Below are 23397 nucleotides of genomic sequence, written 5' to 3' on the forward strand. Positions count from 1 at the left end.
TTCTCTATCATTAAGAGTCTCTTTTGGTTTGTTTCCTCTCTCTTCTCCCCCGCCTTCCCATATGCTCATCTGTTTTGTTTCTTAAATTCCACATATGAGTGAAATCCAATGGTATTTCTCTTTCTCTGACTTATTTCACTTAGCATAATACACTCTAGCTCTATCCATGTCATTGCAAAAGGCAATATTTTATTCTTTTTGATAGTTGAGTAATATTCCATTGTGTATACATATATGCCACATCTTTATCCATTCATCGGTTGATGGACATTGGAGCTCTTTCCGTAATTAGGCTATTGCTGATAGTGCTGCTATAAACATTGGGGTGCACGTACCCCTTCAAATCTGTATTTTTGTATCCTTTGGGTAAATACCTGGTAGTGTAATTGCTGGATTATAGGGTAGTTCTATTTTTAACTTTTTGAGGAACATCCATACTGTTTTCCACAGTGGCTGCACCAGTTTGCATTCCCACCAACAGTGCAAGAGGGTTCCCTTTTCTCCACATCCTTGCCAACACCTGTTGTTTCTTGTTTTGTCAATTTTAGCGATTCTCACAGATGTGAGGTGGTATCTCATTGTGGTTTTCATTTGTATTTCCCTGATGATGAGTGATGTTGAGCATCTTGTCATGTGTCTGTTAGCCATCTGGATGTCTTCTTTGGAAAAATGTCTATTCATGTCTTCTGCCCCTTTCTTAACTAGATTATTTGATTTTTGGGTGTTGAGTTTGATAAGTTCTTTATAGATTTGGATACTAACCCTTTTTCCCATAAGTCATTTACAAATATTTTCTCCCATTCTTTAGGCTACCTTTTTGTTTTGCTGATTATTTCCTTTGCTGTGTAGAAGCTTTCAATCTTGATTAAGTCCCAATAATTCATGTTTGCTTTTGTTTCCCTTGCCTCCAGCAATGTGTCTAGTAGGAAGTTGCTGTGGTCAAGGTCAAACCAATTGTTGCCTGTGCCTTTAGGATTTTGATGGTTTCCTGTCTCACATTTAAGTCTTTCATCTGTTTTGAATTTATTTTTGTGTATGGTGTAAGAAAGTGGTCCAGTTTCATTCTTCTGCATGTTGCTGTCCAGCTTTCCCAGCACCATTTGTTGAAGAGACTGTCTTATTTCCATTGGATAGTCTTTCCTGCTGTGTCAAATATGAGTTGACCATATCGTTGTGGACTCATTTCTGGGTTTCTATTCTGTTCCATTGATCTATGTATCTGTTTTTGTGCTGGTACCATACTGTCTTGCTGCCTACAGCTTTGTAATATCATTTGAAGTCTAGAATCATGATGCCTAAAGCTTTGCTTTTTTCTAAGGATTACTTTGGCCATCTGGAGTCTTTTGTAGTTCCATACAAATTTTAAGATTGTTTGTTCTAGCTGTGGAAAGAATGCTGGTGGTATTTTGATGGGGATTACATTAAATGTGTAGATTGCTTTGGGTAGTATAGACATTTTAACAAAGTTTGTTCTTCTAGTCCATGAGCATGGAATGTTTTTCCCTTCTTTGTGTCCTCTTTAATTTCTGTCGTAAGGGTTTCATAGTTTCCAAAGTTTAGATCTTTTACCTCTTTGGTTAGGTTTGTTCCTAGGTATCTTATGGTTTTTGCTGCAATTGTAAATGGGATTGATTCCCTGATTTCTTTTTCTGCTGCTTCATTATTGGTGTATAGAAATGCAACAGATTTCTGTACATTGATATATCCTGCAACTTTGCTGAATTCACATATTGGTTCTAGCAATTTTTTGGTAGAGTCTTTTGGGTTTTCTACATGGAGTATCATGTCTTCTACAAATAGTTGAAGACTTCCTTGCCAATTTGAATGCCTTTTAATTCTTTTTGTTGTCTTATTGCTGAGGCTCTGAGATGATTTTGATTGGTTGGATTTCCTCTCATTTTGTGTTTTTCTTCTTGGCATACCTGGCAATTTCTTATTAGGTGCTAGACATCATTGTACCTTTATATTTTTGGGTGTTAGATGTTTTTGTATTCTTTTTATTTTTTATTTTTTAATGTGTTATTTATTTTTGAGAGAGAAAGAGAAAGAGAGAGAGAAAGAGAGAGAGAGAGAGAGAGAGAGAGAGAGAGAGAGAACAAGTGGGGGAGGGGCAGAGAGAGAGAAGGAGACACAGAACCAAAGCAGCCTCCAGGTTCTGAGCTGTCAGCACAGAGCCCAATGTGGGGCTTGAACCCACAAACTGTGAGATCATGACCTGAGAGGAAGTCAGGCACTTAACCATCTGAGTTACCCAGGTGCCCTTTGTATTCTTATACTCTTGAGCTTTGTTCTGGGACACACAGTTCAGTTACTTGGAAACAGTTTGATTCTTTTTCAAGCCTTTCTTATAATATTTGTTGGATGGGAATGGAGCAGTGTTTATTTTGGGATATTCCCCATAACTGAGGCAAGGCCCTTCTGGGGATTATAACAAGTGCCTCCAGAATTATTCGATTTTCCAATCTGGCTGGTGCAATGGGCCTATATGTGCACTGGGTACTGTTAACCCTAGTCTTTTGGAGTTGCTCTCTCTCGAGGCTCATGTGGTTTTCTCATGTGCATGTGCTGAATATGTGACATGGACCCTCCACACATCTTTTTTTTAAAATTTATTTTTATTTTAATTTACATCCAAATTAGTTAGCATATAGTGCAACAATGATTTCAGGACTAGATTCCTTAATGCGCCTTACCCACTTAGCCCATCCTCCCTCCCACAACCCCTCCAGTAACCCTCTGTTTGTTCTCCATATTTAAGAGTCTCTTATGTTTTGTCCCCCTCCCTGTTTTTATATTATTTCTGCTTCCCTTCCCTTGTGTTCATCTGTTCTGTGTCTTAAAGTCCTCATATGAGTGAAGTCATATGATACTTGTCTTTCTCTGACTAATTTTACTTAGCATAATGCTCTCTAGTTCCATCCACATAGTTGCAAATGGCAAGATTTCATTCTTTTTGATTGCCGAGTGATACTCCATTGTATGTATATATACCACATTTTCTTTATCCATTCATCCATCGATGGACATTTGGGCTCTTTCCATACTTTGGCTATCGTTGATAGTGCTGCTATAAACATTGGGGTGCATGTGTCCCTTTGAAACAGCATACCTGTATCCCTTGGATAAATTCCTAGTAGTGCAATTGCTGGGTCTTAGGGTAGTTCTATTTTAAATTTTTTGAGGAACCTCCATATTGTTTTCCAGAGTAGCTGCACCAGTTTGCATTCCCAGCAGCAGTGCAAAAGAGATCCTCTTTCTCTGCATCCTTGTCAACATCTGTTGTTGCCTGAGTTGTTAATGTTAGCCATTCTTACAGGTGTGAGATGGTATCTCATTGTAGTTTTGATTTGTATTTCTTGGATGATGAGTGATGCTGAGCATTTTTTCATGTGTCGGTTCACCATCTGAATGTCTTCTTTGGAGAAGTGTCTATTCATGTCTTTTGCCCATTTCTTTACTGGGTTATTTATTTTTTGGTTGTTGAGTTTGATAAGTTCTTTATAGATTTTGGATACTAACCCTTTATCTTATATGTCATTTGCAAATATCTTCTCCTATTCCATCGGTTGCCTTTTAGTTTTGCTGATTGTTTCCTTCACTGTGCAGAAGCTTTTTATTTTGATGAGGTCCCAATAGTTCATTTTTGCTTTTGTTTCCCTTGCCTCCAGAGATGTGTTGAGTAAGAAGTTGCTGTGGCCAAGGTCAAAGAGGTTTTTGCCTGCTTTCTTCTCGAGGATTTTGATGGCCCTCCACACATCTTTAGGGCTTCTTCTTTGTATAGCTCTCTCCTCCCCAGAACTCTGTCCTGTGAACCCTAGTTGCTTTGGCCTTCCTAAACTCTCAGCTCCATCTCCTCAACTTAGGGAGTTCTCTGGGCACCTCTTGGGTTCCCTTTCCTGATGCTGGGCCTATAAACTTTTAATGCAGTGAACTGGGACAATCGTAGAGTTCACCTTGTTTGTTTCCCATTGCTCAGGAATCACTGTCCTTCGCTGCCTGATATCCCATGCCTTAACAGCCATTGTTTTGTAAATCTGAATAAAAAATCAGCTGGACTTTTATATTTGTAGAAGATGTTGAAGGAGGGATGATTAAAAAAAATTTTTTCCCCATTATGGATGTAATACATAGGAGTTATAAGAAATTTGGAAAATACAGAAAAACCTATGAAGAAGAAAAATACTTTTGTAATCTCACAGCCTAGAGATACTACTGTTTACATTTTATTTTTTATTTTTTAAAATTTTTTAATGTTTATTTATTTATTTATTTATTTTTTAATTTTTTTTTTTCAACGTTTATTTATTTTTGGGACAGAGAGAGACAGAGCATGAACGGGGGAGGGGCAGAGAGAGAGGGAGACACAGAATCGGAAACAGGCTCCAGGCTCTGAGCCATCAGCCCAGAGCCCGACGCGGGGCTCGAACTCACGGACCGCGAGATCGTGACCTGGCTGAAGTCGGATGCTTAACCGACTGCGCCACCCAGGCGCCCCAATGTTTATTTATTTTTGAGAGAGAGAGAGAAAGAGTGTGAGCAGGGGAGGGGAAGAAAAAGAGGGAGACACAGAGTCCAAAGCAGGCTCCAGGCTCTGAGCTGTCAGCACAGAGCCCGACACAGGGCTCGAACCCATGAGCTGTGAGATCATGACCTGAGCCGTGAGATCATGACCTGAGCCGAAGTCGGAGGCTTAACTGACTGAGCCACCCAGGTGCCCCTACTGTTTACATTTTATTATGTTTCCTTTGGGTCTTGAATTTTTGACTAGAAGAATTAATCAAAAATCTTTGTTTTGTTTTGGGGTCTGTCTTTTACTTACTCTTTCATGATCTCTCTCTTTTTTCCTGTGTTGATGGGGCATGTCTGTGTGTCTGTCTCTTTCCTCTTTGTGTCACAAACACGTATAGTCAACCCCACTGAAGATACTGCCCAGTTCTTTTTTTTGAACATAACCTCAAGATTTTATTGTCTTCATAATGTAACAAAATATGAAGTTAGAAACTAGATCACTTGGCCCTTTCTCTTCTTATCTCCTCCCAGTTCAAAATGCTTGCATCTCTTAATAGCCAGCATTCTCTTAAATCTGCAGTTGGGCTCAACACATTCAAGCCTCAGCACAATCTTTTTTGTAGTTTCAGCCTTTTTCTGGAAAATCGGCTTAGTCTGCCCACCATAGCCATTCTGCTTTCTGTCATAACACCGCTCTCCCTGGGCATAAAGAGAATCTTTGCCTTTCTTGTACTGTGTCACTTTGTGGGGCTGGTGCTTGCCACACTTCTTGCAGAAAGTCCGGTGGGTTTTAGAAATGTTCACCATGGCTGTGAGAAGGCTATAGGCACAGAAAGATACTGCCCAGTTCTGATGAGGAGCCTTGTTTATTCAAAGGCTTTGACTTTGGTACCTTCCTGCTGAGTTTGGAGGCCCAAGCCCCTGCTCTTGGGTGTTTAGACATGAGTCAAGAATTGCCCTCTTTGGGCCTTTGTTCCCTCCCTCCCAATCAATAATTAATCAGTACTGAGTTGATCTTATTAGCTATTCACTTTCAAAACTCTAAACCAAGCTGGCTAATAACAATGCTTTTAATTAATATGAGGCAGATTAAAACTCATTACAGCAAGGTTATTGGTAATGAGATAATCATAAGGCAAGTTATTGAGCTGGGAGTGAAAATGAAGTTGGAGGAGGGGCAGGGAGACCACACCAGCTGTTCCTGCCGTTATTTTGGGAGGGACAGAAGGGGGAATGTCAGGCCTCTGCAGTGAGGACATGCTGCAGCTACACCCCCAACCAGCCAGAGAAACCAGGTGCTTGGTTAAGGCAGCACTTGGGTCAGTGAGCTGATGGGTGCTCGGTGTTAGGGTAGTAGAGGAAATAGGGTCTTGGGGCAGAGAAAGTTAAGCCAGTGTTGAGAATAACGCTGTATCGCTGTTTGCATTTCTTGTTTTATGGATGCTCTGCCATTTAGATGACAGAGCATGAAATTAGCTATTGTTTCTATTAGATTGTGGTCTAGACTTGTTGGTCTGAACAAAATATAGGGAGTTTGGATGGGCCCGGAGTGTTCTTTTTTATTTTTATTTTCAATTTCATTTTTCTAGGAATAGTGGTTTCCACTCCCCCCACCATCTTTTTTGATTCATATATTGAGCAATGACTGTGTGCTGAGCCCTGTACTAAAACTCCTTTTTATTAATTGCTTCATATGACCATCACAGTGACAGTCACCATTTTTCTCCTTTTACTGATGAGGAAACTGAGGCCCCAAAGTTAATTAACTTGTCCAAAGTTATAGGGCAGGTAAGTACCAAAGTAGGATTTAATATGTTTTTTTTTTTTTTTTAACGTTTATTTTTGAGACAGAGAGAGAGCATGAGCCGGGGAGGGGCAGAGAGAGAGGGAGACACAGAATCGGAAGCAGGCTCCAGGCTCCGGGCCATCAGCCCAGAGCCCGATGCGGGGCTCGAACCCACAGACTGCGAGATCGTGACCTGAGCTGAAGTCGGACGCTTAACCGACTGCGCCACCCAGGCGCCCCCAAAGTAGGATTTAAACTCAGGTGTTTTTGGGGCGCCTGGGTGGCGCAGTCGGTTAAGCGGCCGACTTCAGCCAGGTCACGATCTCGCGGTCCGTGAGTTCGAGCCCCACGTCGGGCTCTAGGCTGATGGCTCAGAGCCTGGAGCCTGTTTCAGATTCTGTGTCTCCCTCTCTCTGCCCCTCCCCCGTTCATGCTCTGTCTCTCTCTGTCCCAAAAAATAAATAAACGTTGAAAAAAAATTTTTTAAACTCAGGTGTTTTTAATTCCAAAGCCATTGCTATTAATCATGTTTTATGACTCCTGTCTTGTTGTGTTCAAGGCCGTCTGCAGTTTTCATTGGCCTTTTAAATGTATACGCTTGATTCAACTTCCATGGCCGCCCTGGTGCCAGCCAGGTGCTGTCATGCCTGGGAGTTACTGGGCAACTACCTTTATTGCCTGCCATCGGTGATTCTAGTGTCATGGTGCGTGGCCACCTCTTGGTCTGCATGGTGAACTCCTTGCCCACCAAGACCATCCCCACAATGCTTGCATTCCCACTGTGCCAACACGTGGAGAAATTCAGTTCATGCCTGCCCCCTGGTACATGCTTGAACACACCACCATTTCACCCTTTACTGACTCTAGGACCTTGGGAATGTTACTGAACCTCTCTGAGATCATTTTGTCATCTTTAAAGACATATATTACGATCTATTTTATGGATATATGGGGCAGATTTAAAAACAGTATCAACCACGTATATTTCAGCATTTACTGTAGGCCGGGAATAGTACGTAGACCAAGGCACTAAATAAATGATTATTTATTATAGTTGTTACTGATTTATAATCCTGAGCTGTCCAGTATGGTAGCCATTAGCCACATGTAATTATTTAAATTAGTTAATTAATAATTAATGAGTGAGAGGGAGCAAGTGAGCAAGGGGCAGAGAGAGAGAATCCCAAGAGGAGCAGAGAGGGAAAGAGAGAGAGAGAGAGAGAGAGAGAGAGAGACAGGGCTCACCTGAAGCGGGGCTTAAACTCATGAATGTGAGATCATGACCTGAGCCAATGTCAGATGTCTAATGACTGAGCCACCCAGCTGCCCTGATTTAAATTTAAATACTTTAAGGATGCCTAGGTGGCTAGGTTGGTTGAGTGTCTGACTCTTGATTTTTGGCTCAGGTCATGATCCCAAGGTCATGGGATCTAGCCCTGCATTGGTCTTTGTGCTGAGTGTGGAGCCTGCTGGGGGTTCTCTCTCCCTCTCCCTCTCTTCCTCTCTCCCTCTCTCTCTCTCTCTGTCTCTCTCTCTCTCCCCCCTCCCTCTCTCCCTCTGCCCCTCTCCCTCGCTTGTGCTTTTTCTCTCTCTAAACATTAAAAAAAAATGGAGAATTCAGTTCCTCAGTCACACTAGCCGCATGTCAAGCGGCCAGCAGCCACTGGTAGCTGCTAGTGGCCACTGTGTTATTGGACAGTGCAGATGTAGAACATTTCTGCCATTGCAGCGATTTCTGTTGTACAGTACTAGTGTAAACTAACTTTCATCGTCCTTCCTGCTGGCTTTGCCTATGTAGGTGCATGCTTGAAGATGTGTAGCATGAAGGAGTAGATTCAGGGGAATGCAGAGATCCGAGATTCCAGAAGCTTTGCCTTTTCATTGAGCACGCTCCTTGTTGGGGGAAAGGTTCCTGGGTGGTAGAAACCATGGGATCCCTGTGGATGGTCCCTGCTGCCAGCAGGTACTGCCCCTTAAGGTATCAGATTAAGGAAGTAAATGCTGAAAAGAGGGGTTTTTACTAAGCTAGTAGTTTCTTGAAATTTTGAATGGGACCCACCTTCTGATCCCAAAGGACAGTGAAGCTCTAGGAGCTGGAGCTGAAAAGGGACCCTGGAGATCCGAGGCCCTACTCTATTCTTCAGCATTTGTGTCTTTTGGCCTTAAAAGAATGTAAGTGTTTGGTGAGTGGCAATGTTCTTCGTGTGTGTGTGTGTGTGTGTGTGTTGTGTGTGTGTGTGTGTATTTAGAAGCTGGTTGAAGGTGACTTTGGAGCTTCTTTAGTTGAAATGTGGGTGCCATTTGCAGTAGATGCTGACTCAGCTTCATGGATGGCGGTTTTGTGAGTATATAACCCATAGTTGTCATTAATCTACATTTATGGCACATGGACAGCTTGCCCTGAGGTACACAGAGCGTATAGGGACACACATGGTCTCTGCCCCTGTGGCTGAGTGCCGAGTAGCTTGTGGGTTGGGGACTGACTAGCTTTCCTGGGCTTGTGTGACCAGAGAGGGCTTCCCGTATTGCCCAGACAGTGTCTTGAAGGTGACCATTACTTTGTGCCAAGAGGTATCCTGGGTTCAAGCCACAGGTGAGGGGCAGTAGGCTGATGCTTTCCTTCTTTTTTTCTAAGTTTATTTATTTTGAGAGAGAGCGAGCGAGCACATATAAGTGAGCATGGGAGGAGCAGAGAGAGGAGAGAGAATCCTAAGCAGGCTCCATGCTGTCAGTGTGGAGCCGTACACGAGGCTTGATCTCATGAACTTAACCATGAGATCATGAGCCAAAATCAAGAGTCAGACTCTTAAGTGTCTGAGCCATCCAGGCGCCCCTAGAATATTACTGAGGGCTGCCAGCAGCAGAGACAAATGCAGATGTGAATCCAGTCTAAAGAAAACGAAGTTAGGTCTTCAACAACACACATACATGCATGCAGATACGTAGTTCTGTATTGCTCTCTTGATCTGAAGTGCCCTTTTTATCCTAATTTATTCAAATTTGATTTCAAGGACTAATCCTGTGTATCCACCAAGGACCATTCACACCAGTAATCTCTCTGGGGAAGACTTTTTAAAAAGTTTTTTACATTTCTGGTATCTTTATTTCACATTGATTATTGTGTAAGTAAATTGTATAACACACACACTGTATTAAAAAGTTTAGAATGGAATCCACTCTATTTTTGACTATTTTTGAAATTTTTATTTAAATTCTAATTAGTTAACATACAGTGTAATATTAGTTTCAGGTGTACAATATAGTGATTCAACACTTCCATACTGCACCCAGTGCTCATCACAAGTACACTCCTTAATCCCCATCACCTATTTCACTTATATCCCACCCCCTCCCCCATCTCCCCTCTGGTAACCATCAGTTTGTTTTCTGTAGTTAAGAGTCTGTTTCTTGATTTCTCTCTCTCTTTCCCCCGCTTTCCTTCTTTGTTTTGTTTCTTAAATTCTACTTGTGCGTGAAATCATATGGTATGTCTTCTCTGACTTACTTCATTTAGCATAATATACTCTAGTTCCATCCACGCCATTGCAAATGGCAAGATTTCATTCTTTTTGATGGCTGAGTAATATTCTATTGTGTGTGTGTGTGTGTATGTATATATCTATCTCTCTGTATATGTATACATACATACACGTACATATATACACCATTGTGTATGTGTGTATATGTGTATATTTATGTATATATATATTTATCTGTATATCATATCTCCTTTACACATTCATTAGTCGATGGACACTTGGGCTGTTTCCATAGTCTGGCTATTGTAGATAGTGCTGTTTTATTTAAAAAAAATTTTTTTTAATGTTTTATTTTTATTTTTGAGACAGAGAGAGACAGAGCATGAACGGGGGAGGGTCAGAGAGAGAGGGAGACACAGAATCTGAAACAGGCTCCAGGCTCTGAACTGTCAGCACAGAGCCCGACGCGGGGCTCGAACCCACGGACTGTGAGATCATGACCTGAGCCGAAGTCGGACGCTTAACCAACCAAGCCACCCAGGCACCCTGATAATGCTGTTTTAAACATCAGGGTGCATGTATCCCTCTGAATTAGTGTTTTTGTATTCTTTGAGTAAATACCTACTAGTATGATTGCTAGATTGTAGGGTAGTTCTATTTTTAACTTTGAGGAACCTCCATACTGTTTTCCACAGTGGCTTCACCAGTTTGTATTCCCACCAACAGTGCAAGAGGGTTGAGTGGGGAAAACTTAATAGAGAAGATGATTAATTAGGAAAAGTAAAAGTTAGTTAACTCGAGGAGTGATAAAAGATTCTAAGGGTACAGAAGTAGTAAGCATATAAAGCAGCTTTTCCCTCTGGGGCTGAAGGGTAGTGAATAAGGACAGAACTCAGCTGAGGGCCTCCCACCTGCAGGGCTGAGATGGAGGTCTGCCCAGTGGTGAGGAGACATGGTGGAAGGCAGGGTCTGTGGGAGTAGCCTCCTGGGTGACAGTGAAATTTGTAGGAGTGTGGCCCAGAGCTAATGTACAGGAACCCTCTGCTAGCTGGTCAGAACAATTGGCTGGAGGGTGTGGGCTTGAGCTGGGCCATAAGAGGGGCCTGCCAGTTATGGGAAAATTTAGTGAGGTGGGTCTGGTCTGGGAGGGCCACTGAAGGGGGCACCCTCAAGCCACTGGCCTGCCAGCTGCTGAGCTAAAATGCCACACTGGCTCTGGTAATGGGGCCTCCTTGCTCTTCTGTGGCCTCAGTGTCCCTCCAGAGTCCCCTAATAACAAACCATCTGATAAAGGAGAAATGACAGGCTGCAGCCCCAGGATCACAGTGCAGGGTGGAGAAGGGTGGATTTGGAGTCTGGAGGCCATAGTTCTGAGCAGCACACACCCACTGCCCTCCTGTGAGCCAAGCCTTTGCTCTAATTCCGGTCCTCCCGTTTCTTGCATCTAAGCTCCTGCGGTTCTCAGTGTGATCCTGTTGTGGCAAGTCATTCTCTGTGCACGAATGGCTCTGTCACATCTTCCCATGTGCTGGAGGGCACGGGACTGGCCTGCTGTAAGTCCCAGTGAACACACAGTGGTTGATGCCTTTCCTGGGCAGGGAGGGGAAAGTGGGATGTGGCCTCACCCCACCTTCTAGTCCTCTGCTTCCATGTGGCCTTGACCCCAGAGCAGCTTTGATGTAGGGGCTGAGCCTGCCTCCTTGGGGGAGAGGGTGGCCGGGTGCCGGGGCAGCCTAGCCAGGGGTGTCTGGTTGGATGTGGGCTCCAGCTGTACTGTATTTTAGGACTAGTGGATTGTGGATGCCTATGTGTTGCGTCTTATTCTGCCAGTGATTTGGATCTCTCTTCTTCTGGGTTGGAATTTGGGGAATGATTGTTCACACTAGCCTGGACCTTTGTACCATGAAGAAATGCCCAGTTCCATGTTTGACCAGTTTGCCCTCTTTCTCACTTCCTCAAAACCAGGGCTTGAGCATAGCCTTGGCCAGCCATAGCATTGATTTACTGCCCATGTGCCACTGGCCAGCTGAGTCCCCAGTTCCAAATTCTTTTTTTTTTTTAATTTTTTTTAAATGTTTTTATTTATTTTTGAGACAGAGAGAGACAGAGTATGAGCAGGGGAGGGGCAGAGAGAGAGGGAGACACAGAATCCGAAGCAGGCTCCAGGCTCCGAGCTGTCAGCACAGAGCCCGATGCGGGGCTTGAACTCACCAGCTGTGAGATCATGACCTGAGCCGAAGTTGGACGCTTAACCGACTGAGCCACCCAGGCGCCCCCAGTTCCAAATTATTAAAGAGAATCCACCCCATTCCCACGATCCTTTGATCCATCTAAAAGCTTTCTCTCCTCTTAATCCTTAGGGTTAATTTCCTTTTTCCTGTGCCCTCCCGGCAGGGTAAAAAAGACTCTGTGGCCCAGCTTGGACCAGGTGTCCACATCAAGGCTGGGCTATACTACACAGGCTATACTCTGTGTAGGGGGATGGAGTCATGTGTACATAGGGTTCCCCAAGGGTTCATTGGGGTGGGAGGTAGAGGTGTCCAGTGGAGCCAGTAGTGGGTGCCCACAAGGGTCTCGGCACAGCCCCGCAGTGCCTGGAGTCTGGGGCATCTGTTGTGCTATGGTGGAACAGGGCAGATGGGCTCCTGGGCTGCTAGGACAAGGGTGTTCTCTTCTTAATTTCTAAAGTAACAGTTTTATGTACGATGCACTTGGCAACTAACTATATAGGATCTTTAACTGTTTGTTCCATCATTGTTGCCAAAAGTTATTTAACTCCTCAGGTGGTTTATTGCCTCCAATATGTGCTTAATTATGTCGGCATTTTCCATAACACTCAAGAGAGTATAAATCCGTGTATATGTTTACTCCCTCTTGGTTGATTGCATGGGTGGAAGAGGTTCCCACAGGGCACTGGCCTCCCTTACCTTCTGTGTGTGCCCACAGCCCCATCCTGCCTCAGAAGCTGTAGCTCCAGGAAGACAGGACCTCACAGTTCCAGGACCTTCAGCTGAGCTGGGGTGATTACTGGGGACACATAGCCCAGTGTGTCCCCAATGGGGGCCAAACCCCAGCTCTGGAAGGACAGCGGGCATCAGGCTGAAGGCTGCCCTGTCCTAGGAGACCTGTCCAGCTGCCTGACGCTTCCCAGTAAAACTTTTCTTCCAGTTAAGAGGAGACCCCTGCTAGGGTTGCCTGGGTGGCTGAGTCTGTTACATGTCTGACTCTTGGTTTCTGCCCAGGTCATGATCTCATGGTTTGTGAGATTGGGCCCCACGTTGGGCTCTGTGCTGACAGCATGGAGCCTGCTTATGATTTTCTTTCTCCCTCTCTTCTCTGCCCCTCCCCTCCCATGCTCACTCTCTCTCTCTCTCAAAATAAAAAAAACTTAAGAAAAAAAGGAGACCCCTGCTAAAGTTTGTTGAGTTAAAAGAGCCCTAGGTTTAGCGTGTTTTCTAGACTTTCCTTTGACATTTATTAGCTACATTAGCTATTTCTGTATAAGCACAACATCTGAGTTTCTTATTTCTATCATTTATTTGTTTATTTATTTCTTAATATTTCTTTAAAGTTTATTTTTGAGAGCAAGAGACAGAGTGTGAGCAGGGGAGGGGCGGAGAGAGAGGAAGACACAGAAACAGAAGCAGGCTGCAGGTTCTGAGCTGTCAGCACGGAGCCCGATGTGGGCTTGCAAGATCATGACCTGAGCCGAAGTTGCACGCTTAACTGACTGAGCCACCCAGGTGCCCCAAAGTTTATTTTTGAGAAAGAGAGAGAGCGAAAGAAAGAGCAAGCACCCGAAAGTGGAGGAGGGGCAGAGAGAGAGAGAGAATCTCAAGTAAGCTCCACACTGTCAGCGTAGAGCCCAACTCAGGGCTCAATCTCACGAGATCATAACCTGAGCCAAAATCAAGAGTCAGATGCTTAACCGGCTGAACTACTCAGGCACCCCTGAGTTTCTTATTTTTAAATATACCAATACCTGACTCCCTGAGCTGCCGTAAGGATTAAAAGAAAGAATGCGTATGAGCATGTTTTAGAAATTTTAGACCTCCAAACAGATAGTATTATTGGTATGTCTGAGGGTTGGGTGGCAAACACATCAACTTAGTGTACCCACAAATGAATCATCAGTAGATTAGATTTGCTTAAAAGCCTTGAACAACTGCTCTGGTTCCTGGGCCAGGTAAGTTTTGATGGAGAAAAGACCAGAAGCATGGGCACATCGGGCCCTATGAAGAGGCCAGCCTCACTCAGTATGAGGTCAGAATTGCTGGCCCTAGGTACTGAGACCGAAGGAGAGCATTGAGGCAGAAGGTGAATGAGGGTGTGTGTGTGTGTGTGTGTGTGTGTGTGTGTGTGTGTGTACGTACTCTCGGAGCGAATCAGGCTCTTCAACCAGTGGGGGCAGGAAAGGGAAAGAATGTCCAGTGGGCAGTGTGCACTCACACCTCTCTGTTCCTGGCCCATCTCCCTGCAGGTGCACCTCCGTTCTGCCAGGCGTCTCTGTGAGCTCTGCTGTGCCAACCGGGGCACTTTCATCAAGGTGGGCCAGCACCTGGGCGCTCTGGACTATCTGCTGCCTGAGGAGTATACCAGCACGCTGAAGGTGCTGCACAGCCAGGCTCCACAGAGCAGCATGCAAGAGGTCCGCCGGGTCATCCGTGAGGACCTGGGCAAAGAGGTAGCTGCCCGTGCCGGGAGCGATAGGGGCTGGGATGGGATGCTTCTAAGGCCCTGTCCCTGCTGGCTGCTGGGGCTTCACCCCTGGAATGGAAACATACTTCGTGGCAACTTTCAGCAGTGAAATCGAAGGGGTGAGAAGGAACCTCAGTGGCCCTCAGTGAAAAAGGTGGTTGAACTGTATGAAATAGTTGATGTGTGATTGTTTTTGCCCTGCAGTGTAATGGGATTCATATGGTTCAACCTAATCATATCTATCAGTTATGGAGGGTTTACTGTGTGTGGATGGCAGTGCTGTGTTCCCTGCATTATCTCACCTGATCCTCACAGCAGTGTTAGGTACCTACCTGTCATTAACCCCATTTTGCAGATGAGGGATAAAAGCTTGGGTGGTGGAGATTAAATGGAGGGTAAACCCGATTTAGGGCTAGAGTCAGGAGCAAGCCCACAGGCCAGGAGGAGAAAGGTTAGGATGGAGATACCCCAGGCAGAGGGGACCAGATTGGCATGGCACAGGCCTGTGCATGGCTTTGCTTCTTGCCAAGGCTGTTGGCCTCCTGCTTCCTATAGCACGAGATTCACCCCCCAATTAAAACTAAATAAATCACTGTAATAACAGTGTGAAGTGCATCATTGCTGGCATGTGGCAGCTCGTGGGGGCGGATGCAAGGGAGGGAAGGCAGCAGATTAACTCTTCTAGGCCGGCTTGTCTGTGGAGGGCTGGAGTGGGAAGCAAGAGCGGGTCAGTGGCCCCCTGTAAGCCAGGGTAGAGCGAGACGAGAAGTTTGGGGTGTCAGCAGTCACAATGGGCCCACCCAGCTGGCCAAAGGATGTATGGGGTTAAAAGATTTTGTCTGCATCTTCAGGGCCTCTTCTCTAGGCCTCCCTGGCCATGTGGTCCTGAGCATGGTGGCCTGCGGCTCCTGCCCCACAGGTTGTCTTGAGCCCTCTGAATAGGGCAGGCTAATGTCAAGGTCACGGTTCTGAGGGGGGCGTCCTTCACAGCTGGGAAGCTCGGCAACCTCTGCTTTCTTACCCCGGCCCCCACAGACGCACAATTGAAGTCTTTCCTCCCCCTCTTCCTCCTCCTCCTCCCTCCTGGGAAGATGGCATTTGTTCCCTGGTGACACACTTTCTCATTCTGTGGGTGGAGGGAGGGGAAAGGGGCTATGTGGGAACAGGGTAGGTGGGTGTGGGGGTGTGAGGGCGGGGAAAGTCACTCACTTTGCACTTCCCTCCTCCTCTTGCCTCTTCCACGGCACTTCTTGGGGAGCAGCTCTCCCCACCAGGAAGATATCCGAGTGGACCCCACCGATTGTGGGCTCTACACCTGCCCTGGGACCTCAGTAGAAAGCTTTGTTTCGTCCCCGGTTTCAAGAACGTGGTTAAAGGAAGCCAAGTCTGTCCTGTATCCCCATCTGCTGTCTGGGTTTGAGTTCTTGGATGGGCTCTGAAGACACCTGGAGCTCAAAGACTACATAGCTGCCCCTAAATCTCAGACTGAAGTGCAGGGGGGTGGCCAGAGTGTTCTGGCTGTGCTGGTTCATTGTATCTACCCTTCCCATCAACAGAGGCCTTACAGGGTCACTAGTGTCCTTACACCAGTCCCTGCCCTCTCCCAGGCAGATGGGGCTGGTCCTGAGGGGTCCCCCAGCAGGGTGTGGGAGATGAGCATGAACTTGCAGTTCTTCTGGACCCTGTGATTTACATGTGATTCTGGAGCAGTGCATAATCTCTGCACTGCAGCCAGTGCCATCAGTGTGGAGGGGAGAGCAAATAAAGGGGCACTGTCCTGGCGTAGGGATGTGTGGGGTGGGGATGGGACCACAGAGCTAAGGGAGGGGCGTGTGAGTGACAGGATGAGGCCTTGGATCTTCTGATTACCAGACCAGTGCTTTGTCTTCTACAACAGAGCTTCTGTCTGGCAGAAATCTTCCAGAAATGTTTTTTGTGTCTGTGTCTTAGAAGTTTCTCAGCTAGTATTACCAGAAAGAAACTTGCTTTTTCCCTTTTATTTTGAATGTTAGGCCTAAGTCCTGAAGGACACGTTCTGGGAAGCAGTTGGAAGCCCGAACGCTAGGAGGTGGCATCATTTCTGGTGTCTCCAAAGTCACCTGGGTCTGGAGTGGGTTGGGAATGGTCTCAACCTTGATCGCCTAACTGCCCTTGGGACTGTAGGACTAGGTGCAGTGCTGACGTTGGCCAGCAGATGGCGCCGGAGCTTGAGCGTCAGGGAAAGGTACTGAAGGCTTGGCCCTTTTCAGCAGAGGGGAACCCTGACAGGTGGCTGAGACTTGGGTTCCTTATTCTCCTGGGCATGATTCATGCAGAGGAAGGAGCCCAGGCTGACACCTTTGCACTCTGAACAAGCTGTTGACTTCTCTGGTCCCCAGGAGTTCTTTCCTTCCTGCTGAAGGACCTGGCAGGGTTCTGACCACCAACCCATCCTTCCACATTTCTCTTCTGGGCTAGGACTCCTCAGATGCCCCCTGCAGTCACTAACAGCCTGCAGTTCTGTGTTTAGACACCTTTTCCTTCATTTTCCCTTCCTTCTCTCTCTCTTTGTTGCTCAAACAGCTGGTATTTAGTGAAGAAAGCACGGTTCTAGAAACTTTGGATGCAGCTAGGTTCTTTCCTAGCTCTAAAATTCTATGAGAGACTGAAGGAAATGAGGTCAGCTGCCAGAGTGATGCACAGAAATGCCTTTGTTAGGGGCACCGCTTGTACTGGTGTTGGGGGATTGGGGTCTGGCTTGTGCACTCTGACACGTGTTTCATTAGTCTTTTACCCCTGAGCTCCACATGGTAGGGATCTAGACTCGTACTTGTTTTATAATTTCCCATAGTACCTGGGGAGAAAGGCTGTCATAGGAGATCGGCATTCTTGATGGACCATCTGACCAGAGTGGCCACTGGAACGTGGAAGAGAACCGCTGTGTATCAGGTGGGGGAATGCATACTTCATTGTTTCTTATGAACCTACAGGAACAGGTGGAGGGTGATGTTGTCTTGCTTTGCTCAAGGTGTAAGCAAAAGTTCAGGGAAGAGATAAAATAGCTCTTCCCCCAGGAACCTCCATCATTTATCAAGCTTGGTTGGGGTGCAGAGAGAAGGTGCTCTTGGCATGAGGACCAGCAGAAGCAGAAGTGGAAGCAGGGAGGTGAGGCAGGAGACTGTCTGGCCTGTGTGAGGGGCTCCTGGTGGTGGGGGTGCTGAGTGGGGGCAGTGCAGAGACTGGACAGAGACTGCAGCAGGGGCTTCCATGGAGGCCTCAGGGCTGGGGGAGGGGATGATGGGCGTGGATGGTGAGTAGCAAAGCCTGGGATGACCCCTGTCATTACTGCATGCTTGCATGTGGGATCTCTGCTGGTGCATGGAGAACTGTGTGAGCAGCAGTAAAAGGCACCCCCTCCAGGCATCCCTTCCTTCAGGTGGCAGCTCTGCTGGGGCTGGATTTCATTCTTCTGTTAGTCAATCTTCACCAGAGAAACAGAGCCAAGAGGGTGTGTGTGTGTGTGTGTGTGTGTGTGTGTGTGTGTGTGTGTAAGTAAAGAGAGATTGATTAGTTGGAAGGAATTGGCTTATGTGATTTGGAGGCTGGCACGTCCTGCATCTTTGGAGGGGGTGTCCATCTGGAGACCCAAGAAGAGCTGATATTGCAGTTTGAGTCCAAAGGCCATCTGCTGGCAGAACTTTTGGTGCTCTAGGCAGTCAGTCTTATGCTATTTAGGCCTTCAGCTGATTAGACGAGGCCCACCCACATTAGGGAGGGCAGTCTGCTTTGTTCAAAGTCTACTAATTTAAATGTGAATCTCATTCAAAAGCATCCTTATGAAAATATTAGAATAAAGTTTGCCCAAATGTCTGGGCACCATGGCTCAGCCAAGTTGACACACAAAATTAACCCCCCTGGTTCCCACGTGGCCCTTAGTCAGGACCAAACATTTCTACCCTTGGTCTTGCCTTCATATGACAGTTAAGCTTCCTATTGAGTCTTGAAGGTGGGCTGGAGCTAAACTGCTTGCTGGTTTATTGGCTGTGTGACCTTGGACATGTTACTTATCTTCTCTGTCTCTTATTGTCCTCATTTGTAAAATGGGGAAGTACATGCCTGTGGGGATTACATGAATTAATGGATGTGGAGCATGTAGAGCATGCCCGGCAGAGAGCAAATGGCCAGCAAATATTGGCGATGATTTCTGTGTTACGCTGGATGCTTTATATGTGTGAGAACCGAGATTCTGAGAGATTAAATGGCAGCGTTGGGTCTTTAACCAGGTTTTCTGATGCTGGTACAGTTCTCTGTCCCAGATACTATTTTGCTAGTAGAATCCTCCTTTCTCTTCCGCGATCAACACCTGGTGTTCCACCTGTTGGTCAGCCCCTTCCCTTCCACTGTTAGAAATGTCCCACAGGCTGCCTTGGGAGCCTGTCTCCTGGGCTTTTTGAGCACTGCCCCGTGACCCCCAACCTGGGGGCTGCTGGCAGCTCAGCCAGGCAGTTTCAACCGTTGCAGTGTCCTGAGGCCATCAGTAGCATCTACGTTGTGCTCTTGGTCCCTAAAGGTGACACAATGGGAGTGGGAACAGCCACAGGTGCCCAGGGTCAGGAGTTGGTGGCTGTGCTGTGCTCCTCCTTGCAGGATGGCAGCTGGCTCTGCTTCTCTTGTCCTGGAGGAGCTGGGTGTGGGCAGATGCAGGGACAAACACGCCCTAGGTTGGACTGGGGCGAGGGACATGGGCAGAGGGGCCAGAGGAGCCGATTCTACCTGGGGTACCTGTGGCTGGCAGAAAACTCCCCCCCTCCCCCCCCCCCCCCGGTGACACGTGCCTCCATGTCATATTCCTTGCTGCCTTCTTTCCAGCGCTGATCCACCTTCTCCCTGTCCTTCTCTTACTTGCTCACAAATATTTACTGAGCACACCTCTGGGCCACGTGCTGTGTCAGCCCCCGGGCGTCCCCGCTCTCTGTAGCTCTCGCCGCTATTCTTGCATGTTGCCAAAGATCCGCCTGAGGCCAGCTCACCCTGATTCACCACCCCTGGCTGCTCCACTGGCCTGGAGCTGAGGGCCACCTTGAGGGCTTCAGCTGTCTCTTGGCCCTCAGCACAACCTTTGTTTGTTCCGGCGTCTGGTTTCTTTGTCTCCCCAGACGATCCCCGAGACGGCTGCCGTGTGAGCATTCTGGGAGTGGAACAGAAGGAGCTGGTGGCCACAAAGCTGCGTGTGGGGAGGACTGGGGGGTGAGGGGGAGAGAGTCACCTCCTCCAGACTTCCCAGCAGCTCTCAATAAAAAATACATTTATATTGAAAACATAATGAAGAATAAAAAAAACGTTTTCCCCCCAATAATGCTGAACATCAAAAGGAGATTTTTATCAATTACGAGAGAGAGATTTTGGCCATAAAATGGTAATTTAACGAGTAGGAGATGGATGGCGGGAAGCATTAGTGTCAGCCGGGACGGATGGTGTGCCATTAGTCACTGAGGGAGAGACCGAGGTGGCTGCCGTGGCGGTGGCTCCTCTTCCCCAGGCCTCCTGGCCCCAGCCGCCTCGCTGAGTGCTGCCCTGCCTCAGTCCCGAGAGGCTCCTCCCTGGGTCCCCGCTCCATCTCCGAGGCACCTTCGGCCCATTGTTGGACAGCTTCTGCATGGCCCTTCCACAGCCAGTGGAACAGAGCCCCCAGAGAGCAGGTCAGGAGCTGCTTGCCGCTTTCTTTCCAGCCTCATGGCCTGCTCCCGTCTTCACATGGCTATGCCCTGGCCACACGCTGTGGGGGTTCACTCCATGCACTCCGGGTCTGTCCTCTCTCATTGCCTTCTTAAGTCACCAGGCTCTTTCTCATCCTCTGAGCTCGGGGTCTGACAACAACAACATACACATGCACACACACACCCTGAGTGCTTGCCAGGGGCAGGCACTGCCTCAGAAATTCCACACACATCAATTTACTTCTCACTAAGACCCTCTGAGAGAGGTACCGTTATTACTTATTTTACAGATGGGAAACTGAGGTACAGTTTCCAGTGAAATTGTACCTTGGCCTCCTCACATACCCCCTGAGTACTTTCCGTCCCCTGTCGCAGCTCTTATGTAGTTATTTGTTGCATTCAGGTGGGCTGCTTTCCCATCTTGAACCTCCCATGGGGCCTAGTGTGGACTCTGCACATAGTAGGTATTAGTAAGTGTGGTTGAGTTGAATTGCAGAACTACTTGGAGTGCCCCTGTCCCCTTGCAGCCTTCGGTGGCTTCCTCAGCCAGGTTGGACTGTGGATCCAGAGCACTTGACTTGTGTCTGGTCATTTCAGTGCTGGGTTTATGTTCTTGGGGTGGGTGGTCTCCTCCCACTCATCCTGGGGTCCTCTCAGAGCACTTCCCAGTGCCTGGCACAGCAAAGGTGCTCAGTAATGGGTTGTTACCTGTACTGAGACACTCTGTCTGACGCGGGATGTCATGGCATGGCGTTATGGGTCCTAGAGTCTTCAGGGTGGTCACTTCCATAGCCCCCTGGGACGTACCCATGGGAGCCTGTGGAGGGCTGTGTGAGGGCGTGTCTGGGGCTATCTAAACTACGGGGTGAGGGCAAGGGCAGGGTCTGGCTTCCGGAAGGAACAAAAGGGTCATTTCTGAGGCAGTATGGCCTCATAGTTAATAAAATAGGCTTTGGAGGCAGGGGGCCTTGCAAAAATCCTAAATGCAGACTTTAACTGTGTCGTTAGTTCTTTCTGAGTCTAGTTCCCTTGTCTGTAAACTGGGATAAGAGAACCTGCTCACTAATAGGGTCACGACAGGGCTTGAGAACTATAGCCCATCTGGGGGGCGGGGCCTGGTGCACAGTAAATCCTGCAGCTGTTAGCTCTGGTTGTCACCTGCAGAGCAGTTGTGAGGACAAAATGAAGCAGGGAGACTGGGACCCCCAGATTATATCCAGCACCCCACTGGGGTTGACAAACATTGACTCTTCTTGTTTGGCCTTCATCGTTCAGTGGCAAAGCGCCTTAGATGAAGGTTACCCAAGGGAGTAACTAACTCCCGGGTTGTAACGGTTTAGAAGTCACCTCATCCAACGCTCGTGTTTCAATGGTGAGGAAACAGGGGCTCAGAGCAGGAAGTCACTGGCTCGGAGTGGCACAGCTGGGTGGCGGGAGAAGCGAGACTTGAACCCAGGCCTCCTGACTCCTGATCCAGTGCTCGTCCTCCTGGACTGTTCGTTCTGTTCAGGGCTGGGAGCTTACTGTCTGGAAGTGAGACGGCCAGCTCTCAGAGATGAGGCTGGTCTTGCTGGCAAAGAAACGTGGAGGGGCTCAAGTGGCTTTCACCTCCTTGGGACCTTGGAGTCTCCTGTGGACTTTAGGAAGCTCTATTTTCATAAGTTGATCCATCATAGTAAGAGGATTCTAGGGTATTCTTTGTATCCTTCAGCCAGCCTTCCCGCTTGACGGTGGTTGGGATGGTCATATCCGCGTACTCACTGTTCCCCTTCAATCTGCAGACCATGCTTGCGGCATGTCCCCCTTCCTTGGGGTCTAACCTGCAGGGTGGTGCCCAGACCCAGACCCTCCGCTTAGCTGCTGTGTTGGGCTGTTTGCTGGAGAAACTGCCTCAGCTTATGGTGGCTCCATTCACAGACTCAGGAAGGTTGGGGCCCACCACTGACTGCTTTGCTCGCTCAGAAAATACAGACTTGTTGAGCAGCTGATAGGTACTTACCTCTCTGCCAATGCTGTGGGGGATCTAGAATATGTCAAAGCCACGTTCCACCCTCCCTCTCTCCCAAAGCTGGGCAGACAGAACAATTCACAGAGGAAGTAATTAGAGAACAATTAAGCACTCAGCTGTGGGGCTGATGCAGGGAAAGTTCAGGGGGAAGTTCAGAAGAGGGTTCTTGGGGGAGGTGGCCCTCGGAGGATGAGTGAGATTGGCAGAGGGAAAGGATGGGTCCATTCAAGGGTCGTGAGTTCTGAGCACAGCTCTGGGTGCCCAAGCATAGAGAGCAGCAGGGCGGGATGGCAGGCCCTTTGGGTGGGGTGTGTTAGATTACGAGGGCTGCTGTAACAGAGCACCGCAGACTGCTGGCTTAAACACCAGGAATCCATAGTCTCAGTTCTGCTGGGCAGGAGTCTGAGACCCAGGTGTTGGCGGGGTTGGCTCAATCTGAGGCTGCGAGGGGCAGTCTGTTCCAGGCCTTTCCTCCAGCCTCTGGTGGTTTGCTGGCTATCTTTGTCATTCTTTGCTTGGAGAAGTACCACCCTGATCTCTGCCTTTATGCTCGCCTAGTGTTCTTCCTGTGTGTGCGTGTCTGTTTCTGTGTCCAAATTGCCCCCCCTTCATAAGGACACAGTCATATTGGATTAGGGACCTCCCCCCCCACACCAATGCCAGTGTGACCTCATATTAACTAATTACATCTGTGATGACAGTATATCCGAATAAGGTCACATTCTGGAGGTTAACTCCTGGAGGTGATGGCTTCATCATATGAATAGTTGGAGGCCGCAGATCAAGCTGTCATAGATGGAGGCATTAGTGCTTTTGTGGTCACGAGGATCAGAACCCCAACATGAATGAGCCGAGGCAAGAGGGCAGACTTAGTGTGTCCTGTACCCATGCTTTAGGAAGGGACGGGGTTGAGTGGGGCTTTTGGGGTGCTCTTCCACTCCTCTCTGTCTCTCATGTTCTCATGTTCATCCTGCTGGTCAACTTCACTCACAGTTGGTTTCCTCCATGACTCACTTGCTGCCTTTGGCGTCTCTCAACCTCACCTCTTCCTAGGTTTGCCCCTAGCAGGGACTCCCCACTCCGCAACCCCAGTTTCCTTTTCTGAAATTCTGGATCAGGACTCTGCCTAAGTGTTGTACTGGGTTACCTCGTGTCCCCCACTCCTGGACCCCATTGCTGTTCTACCTAGAGCCTGAGAATGTGAAATGAGGTGTTGGCAGC

General features: G+C 47.5%; 2 protein-coding genes across 3 annotated transcripts in view; one reads left to right on the forward strand and one right to left on the reverse strand.

The window, feature by feature from the left end:
- The window catches only part of ADCK1 (aarF domain containing kinase 1), a 121897-nt gene that overhangs the window by 40316 nt on the left and 58184 nt on the right, over positions 1 to 23397 (forward strand). For both annotated transcript variants that reach the window (XM_043556736.1, XM_043556737.1), the window contains exon 4: positions 14255 to 14458. In XM_043556736.1, the coding sequence (XP_043412671.1) occupies positions 14255 to 14458 (204 nt within the window). The remainder of the gene's footprint in view (positions 1 to 14254; positions 14459 to 23397) is intronic.
- On the reverse strand, positions 4937 to 5355 carry LOC122469394 (60S ribosomal protein L36a-like). The gene has a single exon (XM_043556738.1). It carries the CDS (start codon positions 5314 to 5316, stop codon positions 5002 to 5004), a length of 315 nt encoding a protein of 104 aa, XP_043412673.1. The 5' UTR covers positions 5317 to 5355; the 3' UTR covers positions 4937 to 5001.

The sequence above is a fragment of the Prionailurus bengalensis genome, chromosome B3, assembly GCF_016509475.1.
Source record: "Prionailurus bengalensis isolate Pbe53 chromosome B3, Fcat_Pben_1.1_paternal_pri, whole genome shotgun sequence".
NCBI classification, from domain to species: Eukaryota; Metazoa; Chordata; class Mammalia; order Carnivora; family Felidae; genus Prionailurus; species Prionailurus bengalensis.

Excerpts from the sequence above, each read along its gene's own strand:
- LOC122469394 (XM_043556738.1), bottom strand. The coding sequence starts at position 5,316 with ATGGTGAACATTTCTAAAACCCACCGGACTTTCTGCAAGAAGTGTGGC.